This window comes from Ostrinia nubilalis, chromosome 20 (assembly GCF_963855985.1).
Source record: "Ostrinia nubilalis chromosome 20, ilOstNubi1.1, whole genome shotgun sequence".
In the NCBI taxonomy this organism is placed as follows: Eukaryota; Metazoa; Arthropoda; class Insecta; order Lepidoptera; family Crambidae; genus Ostrinia; species Ostrinia nubilalis.
The window spans coordinates 11,634,614-11,658,335 of record NC_087107.1 but is presented as its reverse complement, the minus strand read 5'-3'; the positions used below and the strand labels follow the sequence as shown (position 1 = coordinate 11,658,335).

Here is a 23,722-nt window from a genome sequence, read left to right as displayed (position 1 = left end):
CGGTAGGATAGGTAATATACCTACTCGGAATAATTAAACAATAATTTCTATATCATACAAATGAATTTATTTTATACAGCCTACCATACCTACTACATTCTTATAATAACATCATCTAGGAAGGGAGCTGGTCGCGTTATACCTTTATGTCGAACATACCCTAGGTACCAGATGATACTCATTACTTTGTGTGTAGCTACTGTTCTAAGACACACAATGCAGTTGCAACAATAACTTGTTATTGCTTCTTGTCCATTCATATTTCTTTCTATTACAATAAAAACAAAATACGTCTTTCCTGATGAATGGCGAGATATTATTTTTGCTCGAAGCAACAAAGGAATTTTTTCCCTCCAATCCAGGTATTTGGTCTCGGCTCACTTCCAAGATATAAATGCCATGAAATCTAAAGTGTTCACCTACGTATGACCGTGCCACAAGCAAAAATAATTCGTTCATAGATAGCCTTCAATGGGACTAAAAATTGCACTGCGTCTGTTTAAGTTTAATTCTAAAACTAAATCGGCGATCGTGTTTTGGAGAAACATACTTTCATTTATAATATTCACAAACGCCTCTGCATTGAGAGAGTCTGTGAATTGAGTGAAAAATGAGTTAAGTAGCGCAACAGCAATTTTAAAATTGTCCATTAAATATGTACAGACACGATTAAAATATTCGTGACGGAATATTTTAAAACGGCCATTTACAGCCTCAATCACTTATCTGAGGGCCTAGTGCAAGTTTTCATCAAAGAGCGCGTCAAAAAATGACATTAAATGTTTGACGGATTGTACAGCACCCTTAGCGGGAAACGTTCAAAAACTAAAATTTTCATACATTTTTTTAAACACACTCAGCCCACTGTTTATAGTCACACAGCGTGACCTGTTTGCTTAAGGGTGGTCAACTGTGAATGACCGTCTTCTTTAGTTTCTGGCATATGGCCTATATAGCCTCTGTCGTGCAATGCATCCATACAATCCTGAAAGTGATTCCGTGATCTAGTATAAAAGTATCGTTTTCATTATACAGGGTGTTTGGCGCATCGTGTGCCAAAATGATTTGGCGGATAGAATGGGTCATTTCCTATATTTTCACCCCCCATAACACGTTCCATGTCAGGCGGCTACTTTCTAAATTTACTGGCAAATATCATCTAGTTTTTTTTTAATTCAGCTTTGAACTTTTCCGAAAAGTTAAAAATGGACTGAACATTTAAGTTTACATGGCTATAAAAAAAATTTTAAAAGAGATAGCGATCTTCGGATTTTATCAAAACTTCTCTAGTCTTATCCCCATTCAAACGGTATACTAATCTTGTTTAAATAATAACAACAACTTCACAAATTCCCTAAATTAGTGCATTGACTCTATTCGGACTGATTTGCGAAATTTGTGTTTATAGCCCCTTTTTGTGTGAATAACACGTTAAATACCTACAGGTAAAAATATTTATCTTATGCAATGTAAAAACTTTTTCCCTATCGTTTTTCAACGTGGATTTCTTGAAATTAAAGACGAAAATAATTATTTTGATCGTTTATTAATTATTACAAATTTTGTTCAAAATGTCCGCCTCGGCAACGTATACACTCACGACATCTTCGACTGTTGTCGTATGCAGCCTCATTTCTCTTTTTATTACTATAAAGGCGTTTTCTATTCGTTGTTGTAGTTCTTCTAATGTTTGAACTTCCGTTACGTACACCAGTTCATTACCTCGTCCCCAGACGTAAAAATCTAACGGAGTTAGGTCTGGGGAACGTGCAGGCCACTGTATAGGGCCAGTCTAAATTAGAAGAAGATGTCGTTACTTAGTGTATACGTTGCCGAGGCGGACATTTTGAACAAAATTTGTAATAATTAATAAACGATCAAAATAATTATTTTCGTCTTTAATTTCAAGAAATCCACATTGAAAAACGATAGAGAAAAGGTTTTTTACATTGCATAAGATAAATATTTTTTACCTGTAGGTATTTAACGTGTTATTCACACAAAAAGGGGCTATAAACACAAATTTCGCAAATCAGTCCGAATAGAGTCAATGCACTAATTTAGGGAATTTGTGAAGTTGTTGTTATTATTTAAACAAGATTAGTAGTGTCCGACCGAAACTAGTTTTACGACCGAAACCGAAACCGAAAACGAATTTCGGCAACGGTGTCTATTTCGGCCGAAACCGAAACCGAAACCGAAACTTCCTTACAAGGCTCATATTTTCAGGGAAAAATAAAGAAAACGTTATTATAATCAGTAGCCCAGTAGAATTAGATTTTAAATCGGAAATAATTCCTACAAAAGATTTTATTGCTTTAATGGCTTTATTGGTTGCCCATTAAGACCCTCCTAGGTTTTCGACTTCGACGGAGTTGTGCTTAAGTGGTGGGGGCCCCCGAAAGGGGCGCTTTTTAGGTTTTCCGATTATACCGCGTAAAGGACTTACCCTATCGAAAAGTGATCTTCCTGACGGTTGAAGGGCATTTAATCCTGCATTAAATAAGACCAAATTCATATGTTTTGGACAAACCGTTCTCGTGCAAATGTTCGGCAAAGTAGAAAATATGTGTATAATTAATGACCCTCTCCACGTCCAATAGCTCGTCACCCGTAGGCTCCAAAGCCTTGTAAAGGGTCGACTTAACCAGCGTATCCCTGTCAAGGCTCACGAGTTGGATTCGCTTATCCTTGTTCGTCCCAGCCGTTCCTTAACTGCGGTTGCTGCACCTCTTCCTGGCACTCTCCTGAACGACTCTGTGTTACCTAATGTAGCTGCCCCTCTTCCTTGTATCCTCCTGTACGATTGCATTGCTTAGCCATATGCCTGGTCCAAGGTTCGACGTCAGAAAATCAACTTCGTACGCGTGAAAATAGTTTAAATACTATTTTCCGTGCTTGCAACATTTTTCTTTACTGCTTCGCCTCTATTAGTCGTAGAGTGATTGTATATATCCTATAGCCTTCCTCAATTTATGAGCTATTCAACAGAAAAATAATTATTTCAATTAAACTAGTAATTCTTGAAATTAGCGCGATCAAACAAACAAACAAAAAACTCTTCGACGATTTAATATGAACTTGTTGTTGTTGATTTTTTTCGTCAAACCTTAGACCAGGCATACGGCTAGGCAACGTAGTCGTTAAGGAGGATACAAGGAAGAGGGGCAGCCACAGTAGGTAGCACAGAGTCGTTCAGGTGAGTGCCAGGAAGAGGTGCAGCAACCGCAGTTAAGGAACGGCTGGGAAGAACAAGGATAGGCGCATCCAGCTCGTAAGCCTTGATAGGGTTACACTGGTTGAGGCGCTCCTTTTCAAGACTTGGAAGCCTGCGGGTAACGAGCCATTGGACGTGGAGAGGGTCATTAATTATACACATATTTTCTACTTTGCCGAAGATTTGCACGAGAACGGTTTGTTCAAAACATATGAATTTGGTCTTATTTAATGCAGGATTAAATGCAATTTAACCGTCAGGAAGACCACTTTTCGATAGGGTAAGTCCTTTACGCGGTATAACCGGAAAACCGAAAAAGCGCCCCTTTCGGGGGCCCCCACCACTTAAGCACAACTCCGTCGAAGTCGAAAACGTAGGAGAGTCTTTATGGGCAACTAATGAAGCCATTAAAGCACTAAAATCTTAAGTAGGAATTATTTCCGATTTAATCCATTTTTGTGTTTAATTCTACTGGCCTACAGACAGTCTTTATTGTTTTCTCTTTAAAATTCATTAAAATTGAACTTACAAAGCGCCTTTTTACTCTAAAAGGTATCAAATTATGTTTAAAAAAAGAATAAGAAGGATTTATAGTCTACATTTTTTTAAATTACTCGCAATATTCAGGACATCTACATAACCCGTCCCATGGTCGAGTCTTTTACCTTAATAATTTCTCAAAACAAAATTGGTAGTAGGTACGTAAGTTAGTATCTACTGTACTTGCTACTTGGAAACCTTGGTGATAAATACTAAAATGAACTTTGAAACTCTGAATCCATAATATTATCACCATGAAATGCACTATAGTCATTACTAACTACCTAACTAATGTTTGTTTACGTATAGCATTTGCGAACCAAAAAAAAATTTTATAGGTTAGATTAAACTTGATTAAACTTTTATCAGTCATATTGAATTTTTTTTTTTGATGTTTACTACCCGCTCTTATGTTATAACGACATAAAACGAGATAAAACTTACCAAATTCAAAATAAATCACTCGAAAACTCGCCACCACAACAAAACTAACAGCAAACAAACAAGCAAGCGAATCACGACATTGGCTCTGATCGGATTCATTCACTCATTCAACGCGCCGAACATGACCGATAACAGCGCGGAAACTCCCGAATGCACATTCGGTTTCGGTCGTAGTTTCGGCAAGTTTGCCGCCGAAAACGAAACTAAACCGAAACTCGTGTTTTTACCGAAACTCAACCGAAAACGAAACCGAAACCGAACATTCGGTCGGACACTAAAGATTAGTATACCGTTTGAATGGGGATAGACTAGAGAAGTTTTGATAAAATCCGAAGATCGCTATCTCTTTTAAAATTTTTTTTATAGCCATGTAAACTTAAATGTTCAGTCCATTTTTAACTTTTCGGAAAAGTTCAAAGCTGAATTAAAAAAAAACTAGATGATATTTGCCAGTAAATTTAGATTTGATGCAACCCTATATCGATGCACGTCAAAACAAAATGTTTACTTTGAGGCTACGCTTAGTAGTTTTTTTTTAAATCGAAATTAAATGATGCGATTTGGGTATTTTGGTGAAATTACTAAAAAACTTAATATGAAAGTAGCCGCCTGACATGGAACGTGTTATGTGGGGTGAAAATATAGGAAATGACCCATTCTATCCGCCAAATCATTTTGGCACACGATGCGCCAAACACCCTGTATAAATTATTAACCTCCGATTCATCTAACAATACGCGCATTATTGACGCATAATTTGTAGTGGCACTATATGGTCCTCGAACATCATGATATTCATGATGACTGTACCCATTACAACAGCACAAAATGAATGGTGTGACTAAATTCCTGTATTTACGGAGTGAACATGTATCCTTTTGAAATAAATAGTTAGAACTCTTTTGAGTATATAAATAAGTTGCATCTGTGTTAGTAATAGCTGGTTTCTGTGGTGGGACGTCAGTCACCGAGAATGCCATCAGCAATAATAGAATTTTTTGCTGCCATTTGCTCCCTTTTCATGTAGCCAAATCCTTTTGGCCCTTTTCATGTGGCCAAATTCCCGTAATATTATTTCTGGCCACAGACATAATGTTTCCAAAGTTCTTCGGAAAACTTGAAATAGACAGGCGGCTTACCTGTCTCCAGAGTCTCCTGTTCTTAATTTGCACGAAAGTGCAAAACTTCAATCGCAATTTGCCAATTTTCAATCGTTTTAACATTTTGGCGTTCTACTTCTCCGTGTTGCGGTCTTGAAGAGTTTTTTGCTTTTATAAATTGAGTTAGATGTTCCCATGCTTCAGTGTCTGCATCTGATTAATTTTTTTATTGTAATTCATCTATTAATCGCCTGAATGTCTTTGATTTCATCACACTTGTACACTTTTAATTCTATGTAGTGAGAACCCTCTTTTTCGACATTTTCTTGTCGCAACACACCATGAGGTACTCTCTTGGTAAAGTACGAGCAAAGCGCTGCTTCTGTCTTTTTACCATGTTTCAGTAGGCATTGCTCATCGCTCCCGAACACGTCTCTCGCAGAGGCCCTTCCGCAGTACCCAGGAGCAGCGCTTTAGTTCGCTTCACGTGAGCAGTGCGAGGCGAGGGTCGCTACTTTTCGATTACTTTTTAGGTTCGAGCTCAATTACTGGCGTGTAGCGGAGATGATGTCTTCTTGCTTTTTATTAATGTCCGACCTTGAACGAAAATATTTAATTTACGTGGATGATCTTCCTCGAGTGTTGAAAAAATAGTGCAAAGTTTTTAATCTTTCGGCGGGATGCCTCGAGTGATATTCCGAAGGATGGGAAATGACAGGATTGAAAACATTTGCAGACTTACCTTACAATATTTTTATTTTTATAAACCGCCAAAATACGAAATCCAACAGTTATGTTGATACAACTAAACTTATAGTGAAATTATTAGTGCCAACCTCAAGGGATTCAGTGTCGTTATATTAGGTTCAATTTGGTGAATATTATTGCCACTACCAATTTCTTAAAACGGAAAGATTCCTACTTTTATGATGGAAAAGTGGGTACCTTGGAAGCCATGCGGTTTGTATGCCGTTACCCTGTACGTTCCTCTCTTCTTCTGTGGTTCAACGGGTCTCGCATACTTAGGCTACAAGCAGCGTCCTCCACGTCCTCAAGCGTGCAGTGCCAGGTGAAGCTTGTGCATTTCCATGACACGAAAGCGTTCAAACTCTTCCAGGTTCAGAAGTTTGAGAACAAGGAGATAATGCGAAGAGAGTGCTATCAACAAAAGATGATGATGTAATTAACCAATTATAAAATTTCTAAAATTTCAAAGTTTGTTAAAATTTCCTACATGAAGACTGCTCTCTAATTAAACTTCACTTGCAGTCTTTAGCATCCCAACCCTCGGCCAAAACAAAGATTAGGGAATTCTTCATGTGTGTAAAATACATTTAAAAATCAATTAACACTGAGTTAAGGTGTCGATATTAAAATACATTACAAGAGGTGGAAGTTTGTAAAGCAATTCTTATTTTTTGTGTAGCATAAGACTACCCCGCATTTTTCACAGACATTATGTGTAAATCCGGAACATTTCGGAAACATACATCTAATTTTTCTGGCCCAACCTGGTCTTGACGAACCGCTTTAGGACCATGTTGAGCAGGTCCTTTGTGTTTTTTGGCTTGAACCTCGTTCTCCAGCGACTGCCGACTTGATATCTAGGTTTGATACCTATTTTGCAAAGGACCTACATCAATGGCCTCTCATTCACAAAAGATGCCGTTGCAGTGTAGACTTTTTCTTGGTAACTTTTTTTATACCTTCATATTTTAATTTTAATGTTTTCCATGTGTGGATAGTCGTTGAAAGTCCACACGAATTGAAGGAAATTTCAATTTTTTTCCATACCGCATCTTTGTCTTTGTTAGTCACTGCATCAGTCTTCTTGTTCTCAATAACTTGTGTTTGTCTACTAAACTTACAAGCAACTGCACTTCAGCATTATTAAAATTTGCTGCACGTTCTCTCTTTTTTGATTCCATTGCGAATATTGCAATAAAGAGTCAATAATAAAATTGAAAACCAAACAACAAACAAAATCACCAAAGAAAATACCAAGAATCACGAACGTCAATCAAATCACAGATCGTCAAATAAACAAATGTCAAGTCATTTCTGTCTTCTTCTAACACACGTAACAACGTATAAGTGCAGAGAGCTGCCGGACCGTTACCTGACCATTGAAAAATACAACTAATGTTATTCGTCCGATAAACAGTCAGATATTTTTATTCGCTAGTTAGTTATTTGTCAAGTTATTCAATGATTGAAAAATCGGCCCTTAAAGGCATAGATAAGAATAAGTACTACGTATAGATAGCCGTCTCAAGGTTTTGATAGAAAGAGGCGCCATCTAGTTCTCAAGCTCCGTACTCGCTTCTGCTTGTAACACGGTGCTTTCGTCGTTCATGGTTCGTATCCAGATATTATTCCAAATATTATTTTGAGGCGCAGTTTTATTTCGGTAGATTTTTTTCCAAAACAATGCAACAGTGCATTAATTTGGAAAAAAAATCTACCAAAATAAAACTGCACATAACCAATTGCTAAACAAGGTAAAAGAAATAAAAAACAAATATGTAAATCATTTAAAACTTTTATTTTTACTTTTATGTGATACAAAATATCTGTGCGCTAACATTTTCATAGGACAATTTTCATCAAAAACTATATTTTTACCATTTAATATATTATTTATTTCTTTACACCAGTCATTTATCATCAAGGAAATTCCTTTACATATTATAAGTTCTTTAACTTTTTCTTTATGACTTTCGCATGTCACAAAATTTAATGTTACAAGAGAAGTGGTTACCAATTTTATATATTCGGATATTTGATCCGATTCACACTGTGTTGATAAAATTAACAATGTGATTTCTTCTATATGCAATAGGCATTCCAGCAAATGTTTATTGGGATAGTGAAGATTGCATTTTTCTGAATATTTTTTCATAGTTATAAATTTTGAATAGATTTCTTCACCATCCCCTTCTAAATCACTTTTACACATTTCACAATAACCAATATTTTTATAAATTGTTTTAATAACCCAACCACTACAATAAGCAGCTGCTGCGCATTTTTCGATGTTTAACGGATTTTGGCTTTTTATTAAATTATCAATGTTGGTTAGATCCATGTTTATGTGATCAAAATTTATTATTATATTTTTAGGTAAGGGCCTAACAATGTTTTCATAAAAAAGGTATTTGAGATTTTGTAAACAATAGCCATCATCACTTTCGCAATTAGCCCCAATTGATTTAGGCGACACCATATTATTTATTAAAAGCGCTTTATAAGAAGCCTCAAATGCCGGCACTGTAGGCATTATATTTCGATGCCCATGAGCCCTTATTGCACCAAAAAAATTTTCTAAAGGGTCTTGATTGAAATTGCGCAGCAGTAACGATTTGAGCCCAATGGAATGTAATTTTTTTGTTATTTGCTGGAATGCTTCTATAGTTTTAATCCAACTTCTTAAAGATGGAACCACCCCTGAGCGTGCTCCACCAACAAATTGCATGGATTTTAATATTGGTAGACTTTTATACCACAACTTATGATGTGGTGACTTTGGCGAGACCGCAGATCGGTAAACTTTACCCTTTTCAATTCTGTTGTAACTACCGTTTACGGAATCGAACAAATTGTCGAAAAATAATAAAATTTCTGCAGTATCTTGAGCTTCTTTTGGGATTCTGCCAGTTCCTATAAACAAACACATTATATAGTTACATACAAGTATAAAATATATTTACATACTTGTTTTAAATAAAATTATTATAAGGTAGTCCAGATAGTGTCGTGCACCAAATTAATTTTAATTTATTAATTCGTTAATCAAATTAATTGTAGTCAAGTCCAATGTATTCAATGCATTTTTGTAAAATTAAATCCTTATGTTAAAGTCAGTTAAAAACGAATCTAGACATTATGAAATCATGGAATATTTCCAAGCAGATGACATGAAACTCTTGCAGTAGAAACTAAGTTATAAATTATAATATTCGTGACTATGATGACTGGCATAAAAGGCAAGTACAAATAAATGTTTACCTGCTGTAAATCCCATGGCAACGCTGACAGTTTTACTAAAAAGTTCCGTGCAGTATTTAACCTTCATTTTAGGTATTAAATTAGGAATTACATGGCGCGCGGTAAGTTTAGGAATTAAGCGCATGCCTTTATAGCTTGGGCCCTTTTTGTATAGAGCTTCTAAATGGGCCCATTTTGCCGTGCGCTTTTTCCCATTCAGAGTAAATTCCAAATTTTTTGTAATCAGATTGTTTCTTATTCCTTTTAAAAGATGAGGGGGGTCGTATAGTGGGTAAATTTTGTGTTCGTTGATTTCAAAAAACCCCCCTTTAAATTCTTGATTCTGCCTTATATAATGACCTTTGGTGTCATTTATTAGTGAATTTATGGCAGCCATATTAGTGGATCCCTGGTCGCACGTTGTCGAAATGACTTTGAGTCCGGTTGCTAAAACGTTTTCAATTACTGTTTTTAATTGCCTTTTGAGCTTCTCCGTTTTTGTGGATCCAGTACAAAAGCTATAAGCGACAGGCTGCTTAAATTTTTTGAATACTCCTCTGACCATAAATACCAACACGTGATCAGCAAATTTTCTTTCGCGTTCGAATCCGTCGTCCTCAAAACCTTTTATTTTATCGGTATGTTTATCAAATGCAACATGGGCAGCAATGGCCATTTCGTCAAATATTATAGAGCAATATCTATGCTTACTAGGCATTTTTTCTACCCTTTTCTTTAAATTATTAAAGATAATATCATTTATCCCAGGCATTAAATATGTTTTCGTCATTAATTTGTTCAAGGTAGTTTTTTTCGGCAGAACACATATTTGGCTCAGCAAGCGATATGCCTTTGGACTAGGTTTATATAATGATAATGCCAATATCTTTTCATCTAATGTGAAACGATGTCCTTTGGGGTGTTTTGTAGATTGTCTTATTTGCATATCAAAAAATGTTTTTGCTGCTGGTGACAAGTCTTTTGTAACATATTGATAAGCTTTGGAACGGGTCAATTTCTTGGCTATTTGTAACTTCTCTATTAGTCCCGCTTTTGCTTTTTTGCATCGTCTGAGTTCCGCTTGTGTTTTGGCGACTGCTTTATATAGATCTTGTTCAAATTGGTTCTTGAACATATGGCCTAAAATTAAGAAATGGTAAGAGTTAGTTTAATATAACCACATTATTATGTATAAAAAGAAAAATATATATTTTCCTTACTTCTAATAACACCACTGTGAGTCCTTGTGCTTGGCTGCTTGCTTGCTGCTTGCTGGTCATCCATTGTCATGGGCGGAGGCCTTTTAGAAGTTGGTTGTGGTGCACCTGAAAAGAAACACATTTTATAATTTACTTCATTCTGGTTCAAATGAGCATGGTATCTTGAAAGATAATAAGAACCTCTTCTTCTCTAATTAATTCTGGTGCTCAAATTCACAAAATTTCATACAAATAATCCGGCCAGATATTTGATTATGAGATTAGAGTTATGCAATAAAGATTTTGAATTTGAGTTTAACTAAGATTAAAACAAAGAGGCAAGATACGGCTTATGCGTCTCGTAAATGTCGAGTTCGAATGGCGTCCCAGGATGGCATTTTTGACAGGTAACAATCGGCCTTACCTACACATTACACGCACGGAGAGCCTTTTTGTAATGTTTTTACCCGACTGCGCCAGAAGTATGGTTATGTTTTTTTTAAATAAGCTCATACATGTGTCGTCTAAAATCATCCATAAGAGTTTATCCCGGCTCAGCGGCTGGGCATCAGTTTTCATTTATAAAATAAAACAAAACTTACTTCTAGTAACACCAGTGTAAATCATAGTGCTTGTGCTTGGCTGCTGGTCATCCATTGTCATGGGCTGAGGCCTTTTAGAAGTTGGTTGTGGTGCACCTGAAAAGAAATACATTTTATAATTTACTTCCTTCTGGTTCAAATGAGCATGGTATTTTGAAAGATTATAATAACCTCTTAAGACCTGATTCTGGTGCTCAAATTCACAAAATTTCATACAAATAATCCGGCCAGATATTTGATTATGGCATTAGTTTTACATAAGATTAAAACAAGGGAAGATACACTTATACGTCTCGTCACGCTCGAATGGCGTCCCAGGATAGCATTTTTGACAGGTAACAATCAATCTTACCCACACATTACACGCCTTTTTGTATTGTTTAAATATGAACAATTTAAGAACTAAAAAGAAAGACCACGGCATCACTTTTCATTTTAATACAATGAAAAAAAAACATGATGTCAGTGCCTTGTTTTCACGTCCACTGCTGGACAAAGCCCTCCTCCAAGGTCCAGCATAATTTTTTATATTATGCAATATAAAATTTCAGTGTCCTAGTTACAATAGGCTCAATCAATGCTGGGTTATTATTTATTCCGATTTTTGCCACTTGACATTTTGTCCATTGTTTCATTTTTGTTATAATCTTACCCCCTTACTAATAAAAAGTTACACAGTTGTTGAACACTGTTTTAAAATGATATTTCCATACTAAACGTCACTTTAAAAAACTGTTCAACGAGCGTGTAAGTTTTATTAGTAAGGGGGTTAATAATTAAAAGTTCTGTAAACTCTTATAACTGTTTATGAACTCATACTGATTTGTAAATAAACTATAGGTACAATACCATTTAATGTTTTGCTGTTTTATAAAAGAGAACACTAATCATATTTACTTACTAGTATTAGGACCACAATAGATCTCTTTATATGTGGGTGGCTGCTGCTCACACACGTCCATAGGCTCTGCTGTGTAACTGGATGGGACATCTAAAAAATAAAGACAAATTTAATATTTCATCCGTCATAAGAATAAAAAATTGCTCGACTTGGAGATATGTAGAACAACATACATGGTGACATTGCAAGATGTTGCCTTAGTATATTAGGAATGTCAGGACTTAATTTATGCGAAAGAAGAAAACCACGCTCCAGTCTACAGTGGTTGCGGGTTCCAATCCTGCAAGGCCATAATTTTGGTACAAATGTCAATCCATAATTATTATGGCTTTTATACATTATAAACATAGTAGGAACTTATTTATGTTAGTAGTTAGTGTCACAAAATTTATGTACCCTATTTTTATAGGGAACTTAGGTAAATGTGTTAGGTACAACTAGTTTATTACAAAATTAACAACTAAGATTTTGGAAGAATGGTGTATAATGTAGGTAATGATAACCTGTGTCTTAGTTTAATTACAAGTAATTAATTAAAAGTTAATAATTTACGGATGTATTTTTACACAAATTCACATGCCAGCTGCGCTGGTGAGATAAATTGCACATCTCTTTAACATAAGACCACTTTTAAATTTAGTACCACACTATCTCGGTGAATAAAATTTTAGAATGTGTGAAAAAATTATTACATAGGTAATAATTATTATTGTCCTATATGTATATGTATAACTAACTAAAATACCTGGAAGATGCAGTGTTGGAATTGCCAGTTTGCTCAATCTGTTTTTCGGGTAATGATATATTTTATTAAAATGAAGATGGCAAATTCTTCTGTTGGCAAATATATGTTTGTCATCCTCTCCATCAATACCAGCATTTTTCACCCATGTGCGAAACTTTTCCAACTCTTTCAATGGATTCGGAAAGCTATGAAGAATGGCACCTGCAAAATGAGATTTAAGTTAATGTCAAATTGTAATCTTTCTCAGTTATAGTTTGTTGTAACACCTGAAGCTTGGCGCAAATGGGCTATTGACCAAAGCCACCGGTGGCCATCAACATATTAAAATACAAGTTATTTTTAAATTGAATTTTCTTTTATTATGTCTCCGTAACAATTTGTGCACTCCATTAGTTTAGAGTATTATATTATTGAGTGGCATTGTAAACTAATAGTGGGTTAGGTAAGATTACAAATTGTAGTCTAACTGCGCCAGATTATAATCTGGCATGAGTTCACAATTTATTTTTTGGTGGCATAAACATTTTTTTTAATTTTATCATCACGGATTGCAATAAATTTATACTCTCACAAGTTTGAAGGTTGTTTGTTGTTAAGACTTTAGTTGTACTTTATTTAGATACCTATTCATTCTACATCATCAGATTAAGATGAGATTGAATAGTAGGTAGGTACAAGTTTTATTAAAGTAATAAATTTTTATGGCACTTGGCAGCTAAGTAAAGCATAAGGTTGGTTATTTGTAGGTAACCATTTATTACTGTTACAAGTATTTATTTACTAACCATTTTGAAGTGATGATTTGCATGAAGAAACACAGCAGATCTTCTGAGGCATGGTTGTGGTCACACAAGCACATAAACAAAAGTAAAAGTTCACTTTCTCAGAGTCACTATCTCAACACGACACGTAGGTATAACAGAGTCACTATCTCAGTCACTTTCTCAACACACACAAGACCTGAAGTTAGAACGGAGGAGCATTAGCTCGACTCAACGTTTTACTATCAAGGATCGCGAATGCAAAGAGAAAGAAATCCAATAAGAAAACGGAGCGCGCAACAGCAACGATCAAGTTTTCAAATTAGAATGTCAGATTTGACGTTCAAGTGGTTAACCGACATATTATGGAAGCGTTCACACGATTCAAGACTTTTTAAAACCAATTTTAATTTTTCTTGATTATAAAGTTTTAAGAGACTATAAAATATTTTATAGAGTTCTATTTCAATTAAATAACTTTTAATAATAAAACATTGTATAACAAATTAATATTTTTATAAACGTAAACGCATTTTAAGGTCAAAAAAGTACGGGGTCAGGCGGATAGATGGCGCTTGCGAGCCTCGATTTGATACGTATTAAGAAAGACGAACTAGCATGCTTAAAGGGTCCCCTTTTCCTATGGCCTGAACAGGTGTGTAATGGTAAGGATGGAGGACATTTTCGTGTAGAGTGTACCACACCTTCCATTGGCACACGGCGTAGGGTCTCATTGGAAATAATTATAACTTCCTCCTCAAGCTCGCGTGGTCCGTAATAATCTTAAAAGGTTTATGACCCTCCAAGTACGGTCTAAAATGTTCCACCACTAGCACCACGGCTAACGCTTCTCTCTCCGCAGCGTAATAATTACGCTCCTGCCGATTTAAAGAACGACTATAATACGCAATAGGATGCTCTTCACTGTCAAAAATCTGCGTCAACATTCCCCCAATATCAATATCAGATGTAACCGTGTGTACAATAAAAGGGAGAGAAAAATCCCGACAGGCTAATACAGGTTGAAGTCAAAGCGCTTTTCAATTGTAAAAACCTGCTCAGGCTCAGGAGACCAAATAAAAGGATGTTTGTTCTTTCGCGTAGAAGTCAAGGCATTTAAAGGTGCAGCGATTGTACTGAAACCACGGATGAATCGCCTGTAATACGACGCCGTACCAAGAAATCTTTTAACATCTTTGGAGCACGTGGGAATTGGAAAATTCGTGATAGCTTGAATTTTATCTGGATCCGTTCTCTTTCGCCACGCGACGTCAGGGTAAACGCAGTTTTCTCGTTGGAAGAATAAGTGAGAGCAATTTGCCAGAAAGCAGACTTTAGATCTATAGAAGAAGGAAAGCAAGAGTCTCGAAGCTGGTCTAAAATATTATTGATGTAAGGAAGTGGGTAGTTGGGTAGGCGTCATGTTTCGACACTTCGTTAAGTTTCCGGCTATCCACAGAAACGCATTTCTCCATTAGCCTTGGGAGCCATGGTGATAGGATTATTCCACGGACTACAACTCGTATTGTGACTCCAGAAATTTTCAATTCATCGTCAGTTCGGCCCATGATTTGTTCTCAACATTAGCCAAGGGGCTGAAATAGGAAGGCCTAATGTTAAATTTGATCATGCTTAACTTTTGTTCCTCGTCCAAGGGTTTACGCAATCTCGAGAAGTAATTCTGCATAATGCTCAAGTAATTACTTATGGATTCATCAGGACCTTGGGTCCTTGAACGAATCTCCTGCAACAAACGATGGTCGTAATCATAGGGTAAGAACTCATCTAATAAGGAAGCTTTCAAATCTTCCCAACTATTTAGCTGATCACGAACACCTCGGTACCAATATAAAGCCTCATCGGTAAACAATTTCTCTTACGTAATATTACGAGATTGACACAACTCCTCAATCCGCACAACAAAATATTGAACACTATCTTTTCCATTAAACCTTAGATTTAATGAGTGAACACAATCAGAACAATTCACCACAGGTTTGACCATGAATGACTCATTCGCAGCCAAACCAGCAACCCCAGTCATATCCTCCTCTGCAAGTTGAAAATCGTAGCTGCTAACGAACGTGTGAGTCTTTCGGTCAATCCGTTTTAAAAGTGGGATGAGACGCTCATCTAACTGTCCCACCAAAGACCTACCATCTTCATCAGTAGCCTCAACACGGCTCAACCTGTGAAAAATATGGTCTCCCAAAGACTGTATGCGATTAAGGTTTTTAAGTAACAGGGGTTTCGTATTACAGAGCTTCTCAAGCTCGTCGATTTTAGATGAAATAGTTTTAAGTTCAGCCAGCGCATCACCCTCAAACAAACTCACCTCATCACTAGGGATATCCTGAGCCACGTGTCTAATTTGAGCACGCCGTAACTCTACAGTTTGCTCAGGCACAGCATCACGAATTACAACCTCTTAAATTTGTTCTTCTTTGTTTAAAATATTAAAACGGATAGGGCGTTCCTCCTTCATGTTGACTCAAAACATATGATATTCTCAAACAAAATAGTAGATACGTTACAATATTTAGGCTTATTGTAATATTAGTTACACTAACACAGTATAATTATACTTACTATAACAGTACATTAAAAAATTAAAAGGTGACCAGCCAATCCGTCACTGAGCAATAGACCCAGTTAGGTTTAAATGCGGTGGGTTGAGATTGTGTAAAACTGGGTTTACTTGGAGGTGCTTTCTTATTCTTGTTTTTCATGTTGTATTCGAATTGTTCCTCTTTCGATACAAACTCGGAGCCTGCTCCAAAGTGGTACAATATCTTAGTCGAATTACCCTAATCATATCCGCAGTGAGGTTAAATAGAAAAGCGTTTAATGCTGTGCTGTGCATCTATCATGATTAAAATTGCTTGAGCCGCTTTGATTCCATCGTCTTCTTCCATATTTACTTAGTACTTATTTTGTCGCGTGGCTGGATGCTCGTTTATCGGTCACCACAGCACGAACTTGTGCGCGACAGTGGGCAAACCGCTGTTCTCGATGGAGACTAGCTGCAGTATAGGTGATGCACGCAGCAGTGGGCCTTTCAGGAACGCTAGGACTTTGGGCCTCGGTGTGGTAATGAAAGTTCACACAGTGGAGTCGGCGCTTACACTCAACACGCACACACACGCGTCGAGACTGGATTTACGACGATTTAGGAACTAGTGACCTTAACCCTTCACGATGCAACCTCAACGAATTTAGGTTTTTAAAAAATGAAATTCAAGAATTAAGGTTGAGACAGCCTGATATTAGGATGTTAGGATGAGACTGGTGTCGAGATGTGAGGGATCGCAGGCTATGGGTGGAAAGTGATGAGTCGGCAAAAGGAGAATGGCAAGTGTGCATTATAGGGTACGAAGGCTGTCTGTAACAGTTCGAATCCCGGTAGGGGTAGGTGTTTATGTGACGAACAAAAACATTTTTACTCCCGATTCATAGATGTTGAGATTTGTCATAGTTCGAGAAATCGTCGTCATAGCAGTCTATTTTTCCATTCAATATTTTATTTATATCTTTGCAATAATTATACAAAAAAATCTGGATGTTATGTTTATTAAAAAACTTAAAAAAAAGTCTCTATGTTCTCCACATTGCAAAAAGTTAAAAGCAACTAACATGAAAGTATATGTTTTTATTAATTCTTTAATATGTTTTTTTTCATAGATTCCTTTATGATTGTATATGTAATGTCCTGGCCTGCCGAGACGCAATTTATAATAGAATAGGTGGGAATGCAATGCCACTGACGACCTGCATATTCTCGGTATTTAATATATTCTGCACCTTCTGTTGCAATAGTGTTACTTTTGCAGGTACTACAATTTTTTAATACTTTATTTTATACTTTTCTAATAAAATAGCCACAAACATATTGTAAGGCCCGATAATACGGGGGTCACTTTTTGCTTGCACATCTTCAACAACTATGTTCTGTATCGATTCTAAATCGCAGCTCGTCGTGGCTTCACAGTCATCCGTGACGACGAGGGCATGTAAATTTCTTCCGAAATCTTCCTCACAATTAGATCCAACCGGGGCATGGACACTTGAGAGATTATTTATTAAAAGCGTTGTAAAGGCGCTTATAAATTTGTCCGGAGTCGGATGACAAAACCGGTATCTGACCCGGCATGCACAATGACAATACGTCGCCCCTTTGAATTTTTTTTCTTAAGTCCCTCTTTCGAACCATCTCCCCAGGATTTGGAGCTGACGATTCAACATACGATTCATCTGTATAAATAATCGGCCTTCCCTCATCACGGTAACGTTTAATTTTTCTGTTATCCTCAAAAATGTATGTCTTCCTTTAACTTTCTTAAAAGGCCCTTTACTGTCGGTAACTCTTTTTTGGTAATGTGATAATTGTGGACGCACCTTTTTATTACCCCTTCGTTAGTTCCTCAAATACGTCAATAATTTTTGGCGCATTTGTTCGCTGGTCTCACAAGGGCGGTCAAAAACGCGGTTTTTGACGTAACCCCACAGGAAAGTCTTCAAATCGGACGAACGACGCATGCGGCCCGTATCAGATGATCCAATGGTCGCCAAACAGCTCCGTCAGCCGCTCCCGAACTGGTCTCACAATGTGAAGCGGCGCACCGTGCTGGTACCACGTATCCCGCAGCTTGGCCAGCGGCATGTCGTCCAAGGCCTCCGACAAGTATCCATTAATTAAATTCAAATACGGCGGCCCCGTCTATTCTAAATGGCAAGAAATCGGGACCGAGAATTCGGTTCCCCATAATGACTGCCCACACATTATGCTTCCACAGCGCCTGGAAGCCTTTCTTGGGTCCGGTTTGGGTTTACGGCAGACCACTAGTGAGCGTTACGACGGTTCCACATTCCGTTATTTGTGAAGGTGCTCTCACCCGTAAAAATGATGCGCACAAACCCTGGTCTTGTCTCAGCAGCCACTGACAGTAAGCCATGCGGCGCTGGGCGGCCAGTGCTTGCACGCGGTGGATTTTGTAAGGCCTTTGCCTGTCACTTATTTCCACTTAATGCATGGTGGAATGGGATACTACATGACGAGCACACATGCGTCCACCGCGCCTGGAAGCCTTTCTTTGGTCTGGTTTGGGTTTACGGCAGAGCAGTAGTAAGCGTTACGACGGTTCCACATTCCGTTATTTATGAAGGTGCTCTCATCCGTAAAAATGATGCGCACAAACGCTCGGTCTTGTCTCGGCAGCCACTGACAGTAAGCCATGCGGCGCTGGGCGGCCAGTGCTTGCACGCGGTGGATTTTGTAAGGCCTTTGCCTGTCCTTTATTACAACTTTATGCACGGTGGAATGGGACACTACATGACGAGCGCGATGGCCACGCCTTTTACGCAGCAGCCTAGTTCCTCTAATCTAATCTAATTGCTCTAAATAATCTATCATGAAAAACATGAACTGTAAAAAAGTGCTGGAAAAATGAAATATTTCGAACGACACCCAGCTGTAGGTTACAGAAACAATTACAATTAAGTCTTACCAGGAGTTTCACTTCCATGTGCTTGGTCAGCTAGTGTCACGCTTTCGCGATGGCTACTCGCTCTAGAAGTCGATGCTGGATAATCCAGTGAAATATCTGAAAAATGTAAGTATATTTATATGAAATATTTAGACCATAATTTATTATAGGTACAGTGGATTTCACTTATTGCGACCTTGCTTGTAGCGACCATTGGGCTATAGCGACGTCGCGTCTTTCCATTCTATACATAGCCAGAACGCAAGGGTGTGAAACTAATCGAGTATAGTTTGGATGTGACTTTTTTTACTAAGCTCCTCCAAACTATACACGACCAGTACGCATACGCTGCGTACTGCTCGCGTATACTTTGTAGTGACTTAGGTCAATTATCTTACTCCAAAATATACATCGTCAGTACGCATACGGACTAATCATGTATGTATTGTAATAATTTCGCGATTACAATGTATACGCGAGTACTTAGTTGCATGCTCGTCATTTTGACTTATTTACCTCTCTTTCTATTACATATTAATTCATAACTGCGTGTCTACTTTAAACATTGAATCAATTTCGACACGTGCCATTGTTTTGATAAAGAGCTTTTTGGTGTTTCATATTCTGCCATAGAAAAGATATTTGTTTTGGGGCTGAATAACTCTTAAATTAAGAATTATGTATGTCAAAATGATTTTTGTTCTTGAAATAAAAGCATATAAATAAAAATAAATATCCCTGGACATTTTACACTGCGCTTCTAGTCCCAAACTAAGCAAAGCTTGTACTATGGGTACTAGATAACAGATATAAACATACTTAAATACTTTTTTTGTAAATACATACTTATTATACATAGAAGACACCCAGTCCAATACAAACAAATATCAAAATATGTTCATGCACACAAATTAATGTTTGTACTGTGCGGGAATCGAACCCGCTACCTCCGGAACAGTTATCCGTTTCGAACCACTACACCGAACGGTCGACAATTTTAGTTAATAATGCACGTTTAGCTTTCTTCATTCACTCTCACTAATAAATAATTATTATTTAATGTGAAATCTACCTAATCAATTTCATTTCAGAAACCACTTACATTAGTGTTATAAATCTAGATTTATTATAATAATATGTAGATTCAGTAAAATAATAATATTTTATGTAATAATTAATGAATTTAAAAATGGCATCACCGTACGTGATCTACATAGGTAGTTCTTATTTCTAATCTCGAGGACAAAGCACGAGCATAATATCTAATAAATGTAATAATTTTAAATACAATTCCATATTTTATTAAATCAAATAAACTAAACACACTCTAGTCAACTGTAAGTGGTGTAGTATAGTTTGGAGCGAAGACGGAATCCATCCACGAAACAAACTATACACGATCAGTACGCAAAATTCGTGTATAGTTTGTAGTGACCGACTTACAAAGAGACACTCCAAAATATACACGAGCAGTTTCCTATGGGTGCGTTCTGGCCATGTATAGAACGGAAAGACGCAGCGACGTCAAATCTAAGTCCCTTGAATTTAAAGCGTACTTTAGTACAAAATTCATGTGGTAATAGAGACTTTGGATTTAACGCCGAGTTCAGGTAAAGCGACTGTTTTTAACAAATCATTTGTTACCAATTCTTAGAAATCCCATGCAGTTATTGCGACGGGAGTTGCCTGCCAAAGACACAAATAGCTTTCTTATCCACACAGATGATCAGCAGCTGTGATGACTGTCACCTTTTGTTTTTAATTTTTCGGAATTTATGGTTCAGTTACAATAGTTTGTGTCTGTGTTTTTATGTAACGACTTTCAGATATAACGCCGAAATCACAGTGGTCCCTTTATCGTCGTTATATCCGAAATCTTCTTGGACTGATCAATGCATGCCAATGCTTACCCATTTTCTGTTTTTTTAAATGTATGCAGTCGATTTTCTGGAGAAACATTTTCATCAGCGGTGATAGGATAATCAAGAGGCATATCTACAAATAAAATAAATAATAGATTTCAGATGTTTCAAAGTTTCAATATTATAAGTGCATTCAAAACTACAGGGTGGGCCATGAATTAGTTAACATTTGAAAAAATCGTATAAAAAAAACCATTTAACATATTTTAGAAATCGTTTATTTACGAGAAAGCTAATTAGTTGTAATTTATTTTTTAAAAATTATTTCGTCTAAATGACCACCGTTTCGGTTTTTGCACTCATCTAAGCGAGTCCTGAAGTTTTCAAATACTCTTCTGCAAAGAGACCGCGAGATCGCCGACATCTCTTCGATGATTTTTTCTTTAAGTTGACGCAGTGTATTCGGTTTATCAATGTAGACACGACTCTTTAAATAACCCCATAAAAAGAAGTCTGCTGGGGATAGATCTGGACTTCTGGGTGGCCATGGGATGTCACCACGTCTGGATATCAGCTTTTCCGGAAACATGTCTTTGACCACCGGCAAGGACTCGTTCGATGTGTGACACGTGGCTCCATCTTGTTGAAACCACGTGTTACGATTATAGCCAGCAAATTCCAGTAGCATCGGTGCTAAGAACTCCCGTAACATTTTCACATACTCGGCAGAATTAACAGTAACTGAACGGCCTCGAGAATCTTAAAAAAGTAAGGTCCGATGATTCCTTTTGCTGAAATTGCAGCCCATACAGTTACCTTAGGAGAGTGAAGTGGCCTCTCATGTTTAGCTTTAGGATTTTCGCTGCTCCAATACCTGCAATTCTGTTTGTTTACATGTCCATTTAGGTGGAAATGGGCTTCGTCAGAGAATAAAATGTTGTCAAAATTACTGAATCGAGTTAACATTGTTTCGGCATATGACTTACGCAAATTTAAATCATTAGGCTTTAGTTCTTGCACTAGCTGGATCTTATATGGATGTAATTTCAAATCTAATTTCAAAATACGGCGTAATGATGTGCGGGATAATCCTAATTCAGCCGAACGTTTGCGTGTCGATAAACCTGGATCACGTCGAACAGAAGCGGAAACTTGCTGCACGTTCTCTTCGCTCCGAGAAGTCCGCGGGCCGCCGGTTTGTTTCACATTTAGTGTAGATCCCGTCTCTTCGAACTTCTTCACCCATTTCTTTATTAAAGGAGCACTTGGACACTGACTTAAGTCGTGTAAACCATATTCAACGCGAAATAAGCGTCTCACAGTAATGAGCGAAAAGTTGTTTAAATAAAACTGTTTCACGCAGTAAGCGATCCATTGCGACTAAATTTCCAAGTAGCGAGCTAGTACCCCTGCCCGCGCCCGCGCCCCGCGCGGCAATAGTTTGCGCGGTAAGTTACATTTAAATGTTAACGAATTCTTGGCCCACCCTGTAATACTGTCATGTTTACCAAGTTTATGTTTTTTCATGTTATGTGCTGGTACTTTTACATTTGGGGTGTCACTATGAGCTCCTGCTTTAGAAGTAGATGCCTGCGAAATACCTGCAAGAAAAATAAATAGCAAATTAATTTCAAGTACATTGCCCGCACAAAATTTAACCCGAATGGGCTATTACTATAACAAAGAAACACTGATAAAGATTGAAGACTGGATATTATATTTTTGAGAATGAAACAAAATTAACCAACAATTTAAAAAACAAGAAACATTCAGCCTTAATTTTACTTATCGTTAGTTGATACTTATTGCATAATTGCACTAAAAATGTAACACATATGTATAACAATAATGTTTTTAAAAACACACACCTTTAGTTCCATTACAGTCTTGAATAGGAAAATTCACAAGAATATTGTCTGAGAGCGGTGGATTGGTGGATTTAAAAGGTTTAGCACTGGTACAGCAAATTGTTTAGAGTTCGAGTTGGGGGTCTTTAAACATATTTGTTGTGATAAGGTGCGTTGTCGATAACTAGAACAGAATCACTGGTTATATTTTTAATTATTTATCTGCCGAAAGCTGCTTTTCCTCCTTGTTAAGCCTCCATTTTTTTATAGGTAGTTTGTAGGCTATATGGTGACATGTTTCGAGAAATCTAATCCGAGCGTGCAATATTGATAGTCCAAATTTGAGCGAGTTCGAATCTATCAAACTTTCGTCAATGCTTTTAAGATTGTTGAAATCTTTGCTGGTCTGCTTGCATGTGTAGCACTTCATTGGTGACGTGGTATTAGTTACGGCATTGCACACTTTACCATCTACCATTGTAAACACTAGTGAGAGGCCTGGTCAAGGTCACCCAAAGGGCGGTGGAGCGGGCTATCTCTATATCTCTCCCCTGAAGTCAACCCTGTGAGTTGACCCGGCCTCATGTTGCTCTTAGAGCCGCCAACTCCTGCCTGAGGAACAAACTGTCGTTTAGTCCTCAGGGTCCCCACAACATCAAAACCGACACATTTGTGGTACGGGCCAAGGGCTGGAGAAAATTGTCCATAATGTGTGTGTGGTCCCTGTGTACCAGACCCGACAGAAGTCAGTAACAATTGAGGGCGTGGGAAGTTTCAAAAATTCTTTACTTATAAGTACTTTAGTTTTCGGTTAGTTTTGGCATGATGCCTTGGTAGGCAGGGTTTTCATTATACAGTTGCAACAAGTGTTACCATTTGGCTGACTTCTCTTTCCCATCAATAACAGCTTTTAAATTTTTATTTAATAAATTGTTTCTTATTCCTTTGATCAAATGTGACGTGTCATACAGTGGAACAACTTCTTCGCCGTCAACTTCAAATGTGTGATTTTTTAAAGTTTCACCTTTTTTATA

The 23,722-nt window shown here is 37.2% G+C and overlaps 1 protein-coding gene across 2 annotated transcripts; it reads right to left on the bottom strand.

Moving 5' to 3' along the window:
- Positions 1–7,779: 7,779 nt before the first annotated feature.
- On the bottom strand, positions 7,780–13,864 carry LOC135081787 (uncharacterized). Of its 2 annotated transcripts, XM_063976575.1 has the most exons (7): positions 13,521–13,864; positions 12,736–12,936; positions 11,991–12,080; positions 11,090–11,185; positions 10,509–10,613; positions 9,310–10,428; positions 7,780–8,961 (listed from the first exon to the last, which is right to left on the bottom strand). In XM_063976575.1, exons 1-7 carry the CDS (start codon positions 13,570–13,572, stop codon positions 7,832–7,834), a joined length of 2,793 nt encoding a protein of 930 aa, XP_063832645.1. In that variant the 5' UTR covers positions 13,573–13,864; the 3' UTR covers positions 7,780–7,831. The 2 variants fall into 2 exon arrangements, with proteins under 2 accessions (XP_063832645.1, XP_063832646.1); XM_063976576.1 differs by lacking the exon at positions 7,780–8,961 and having other exon boundaries at positions 9,179–10,428.
- Between the last annotated feature and the right edge of the window lie 9,858 nt (positions 13,865–23,722).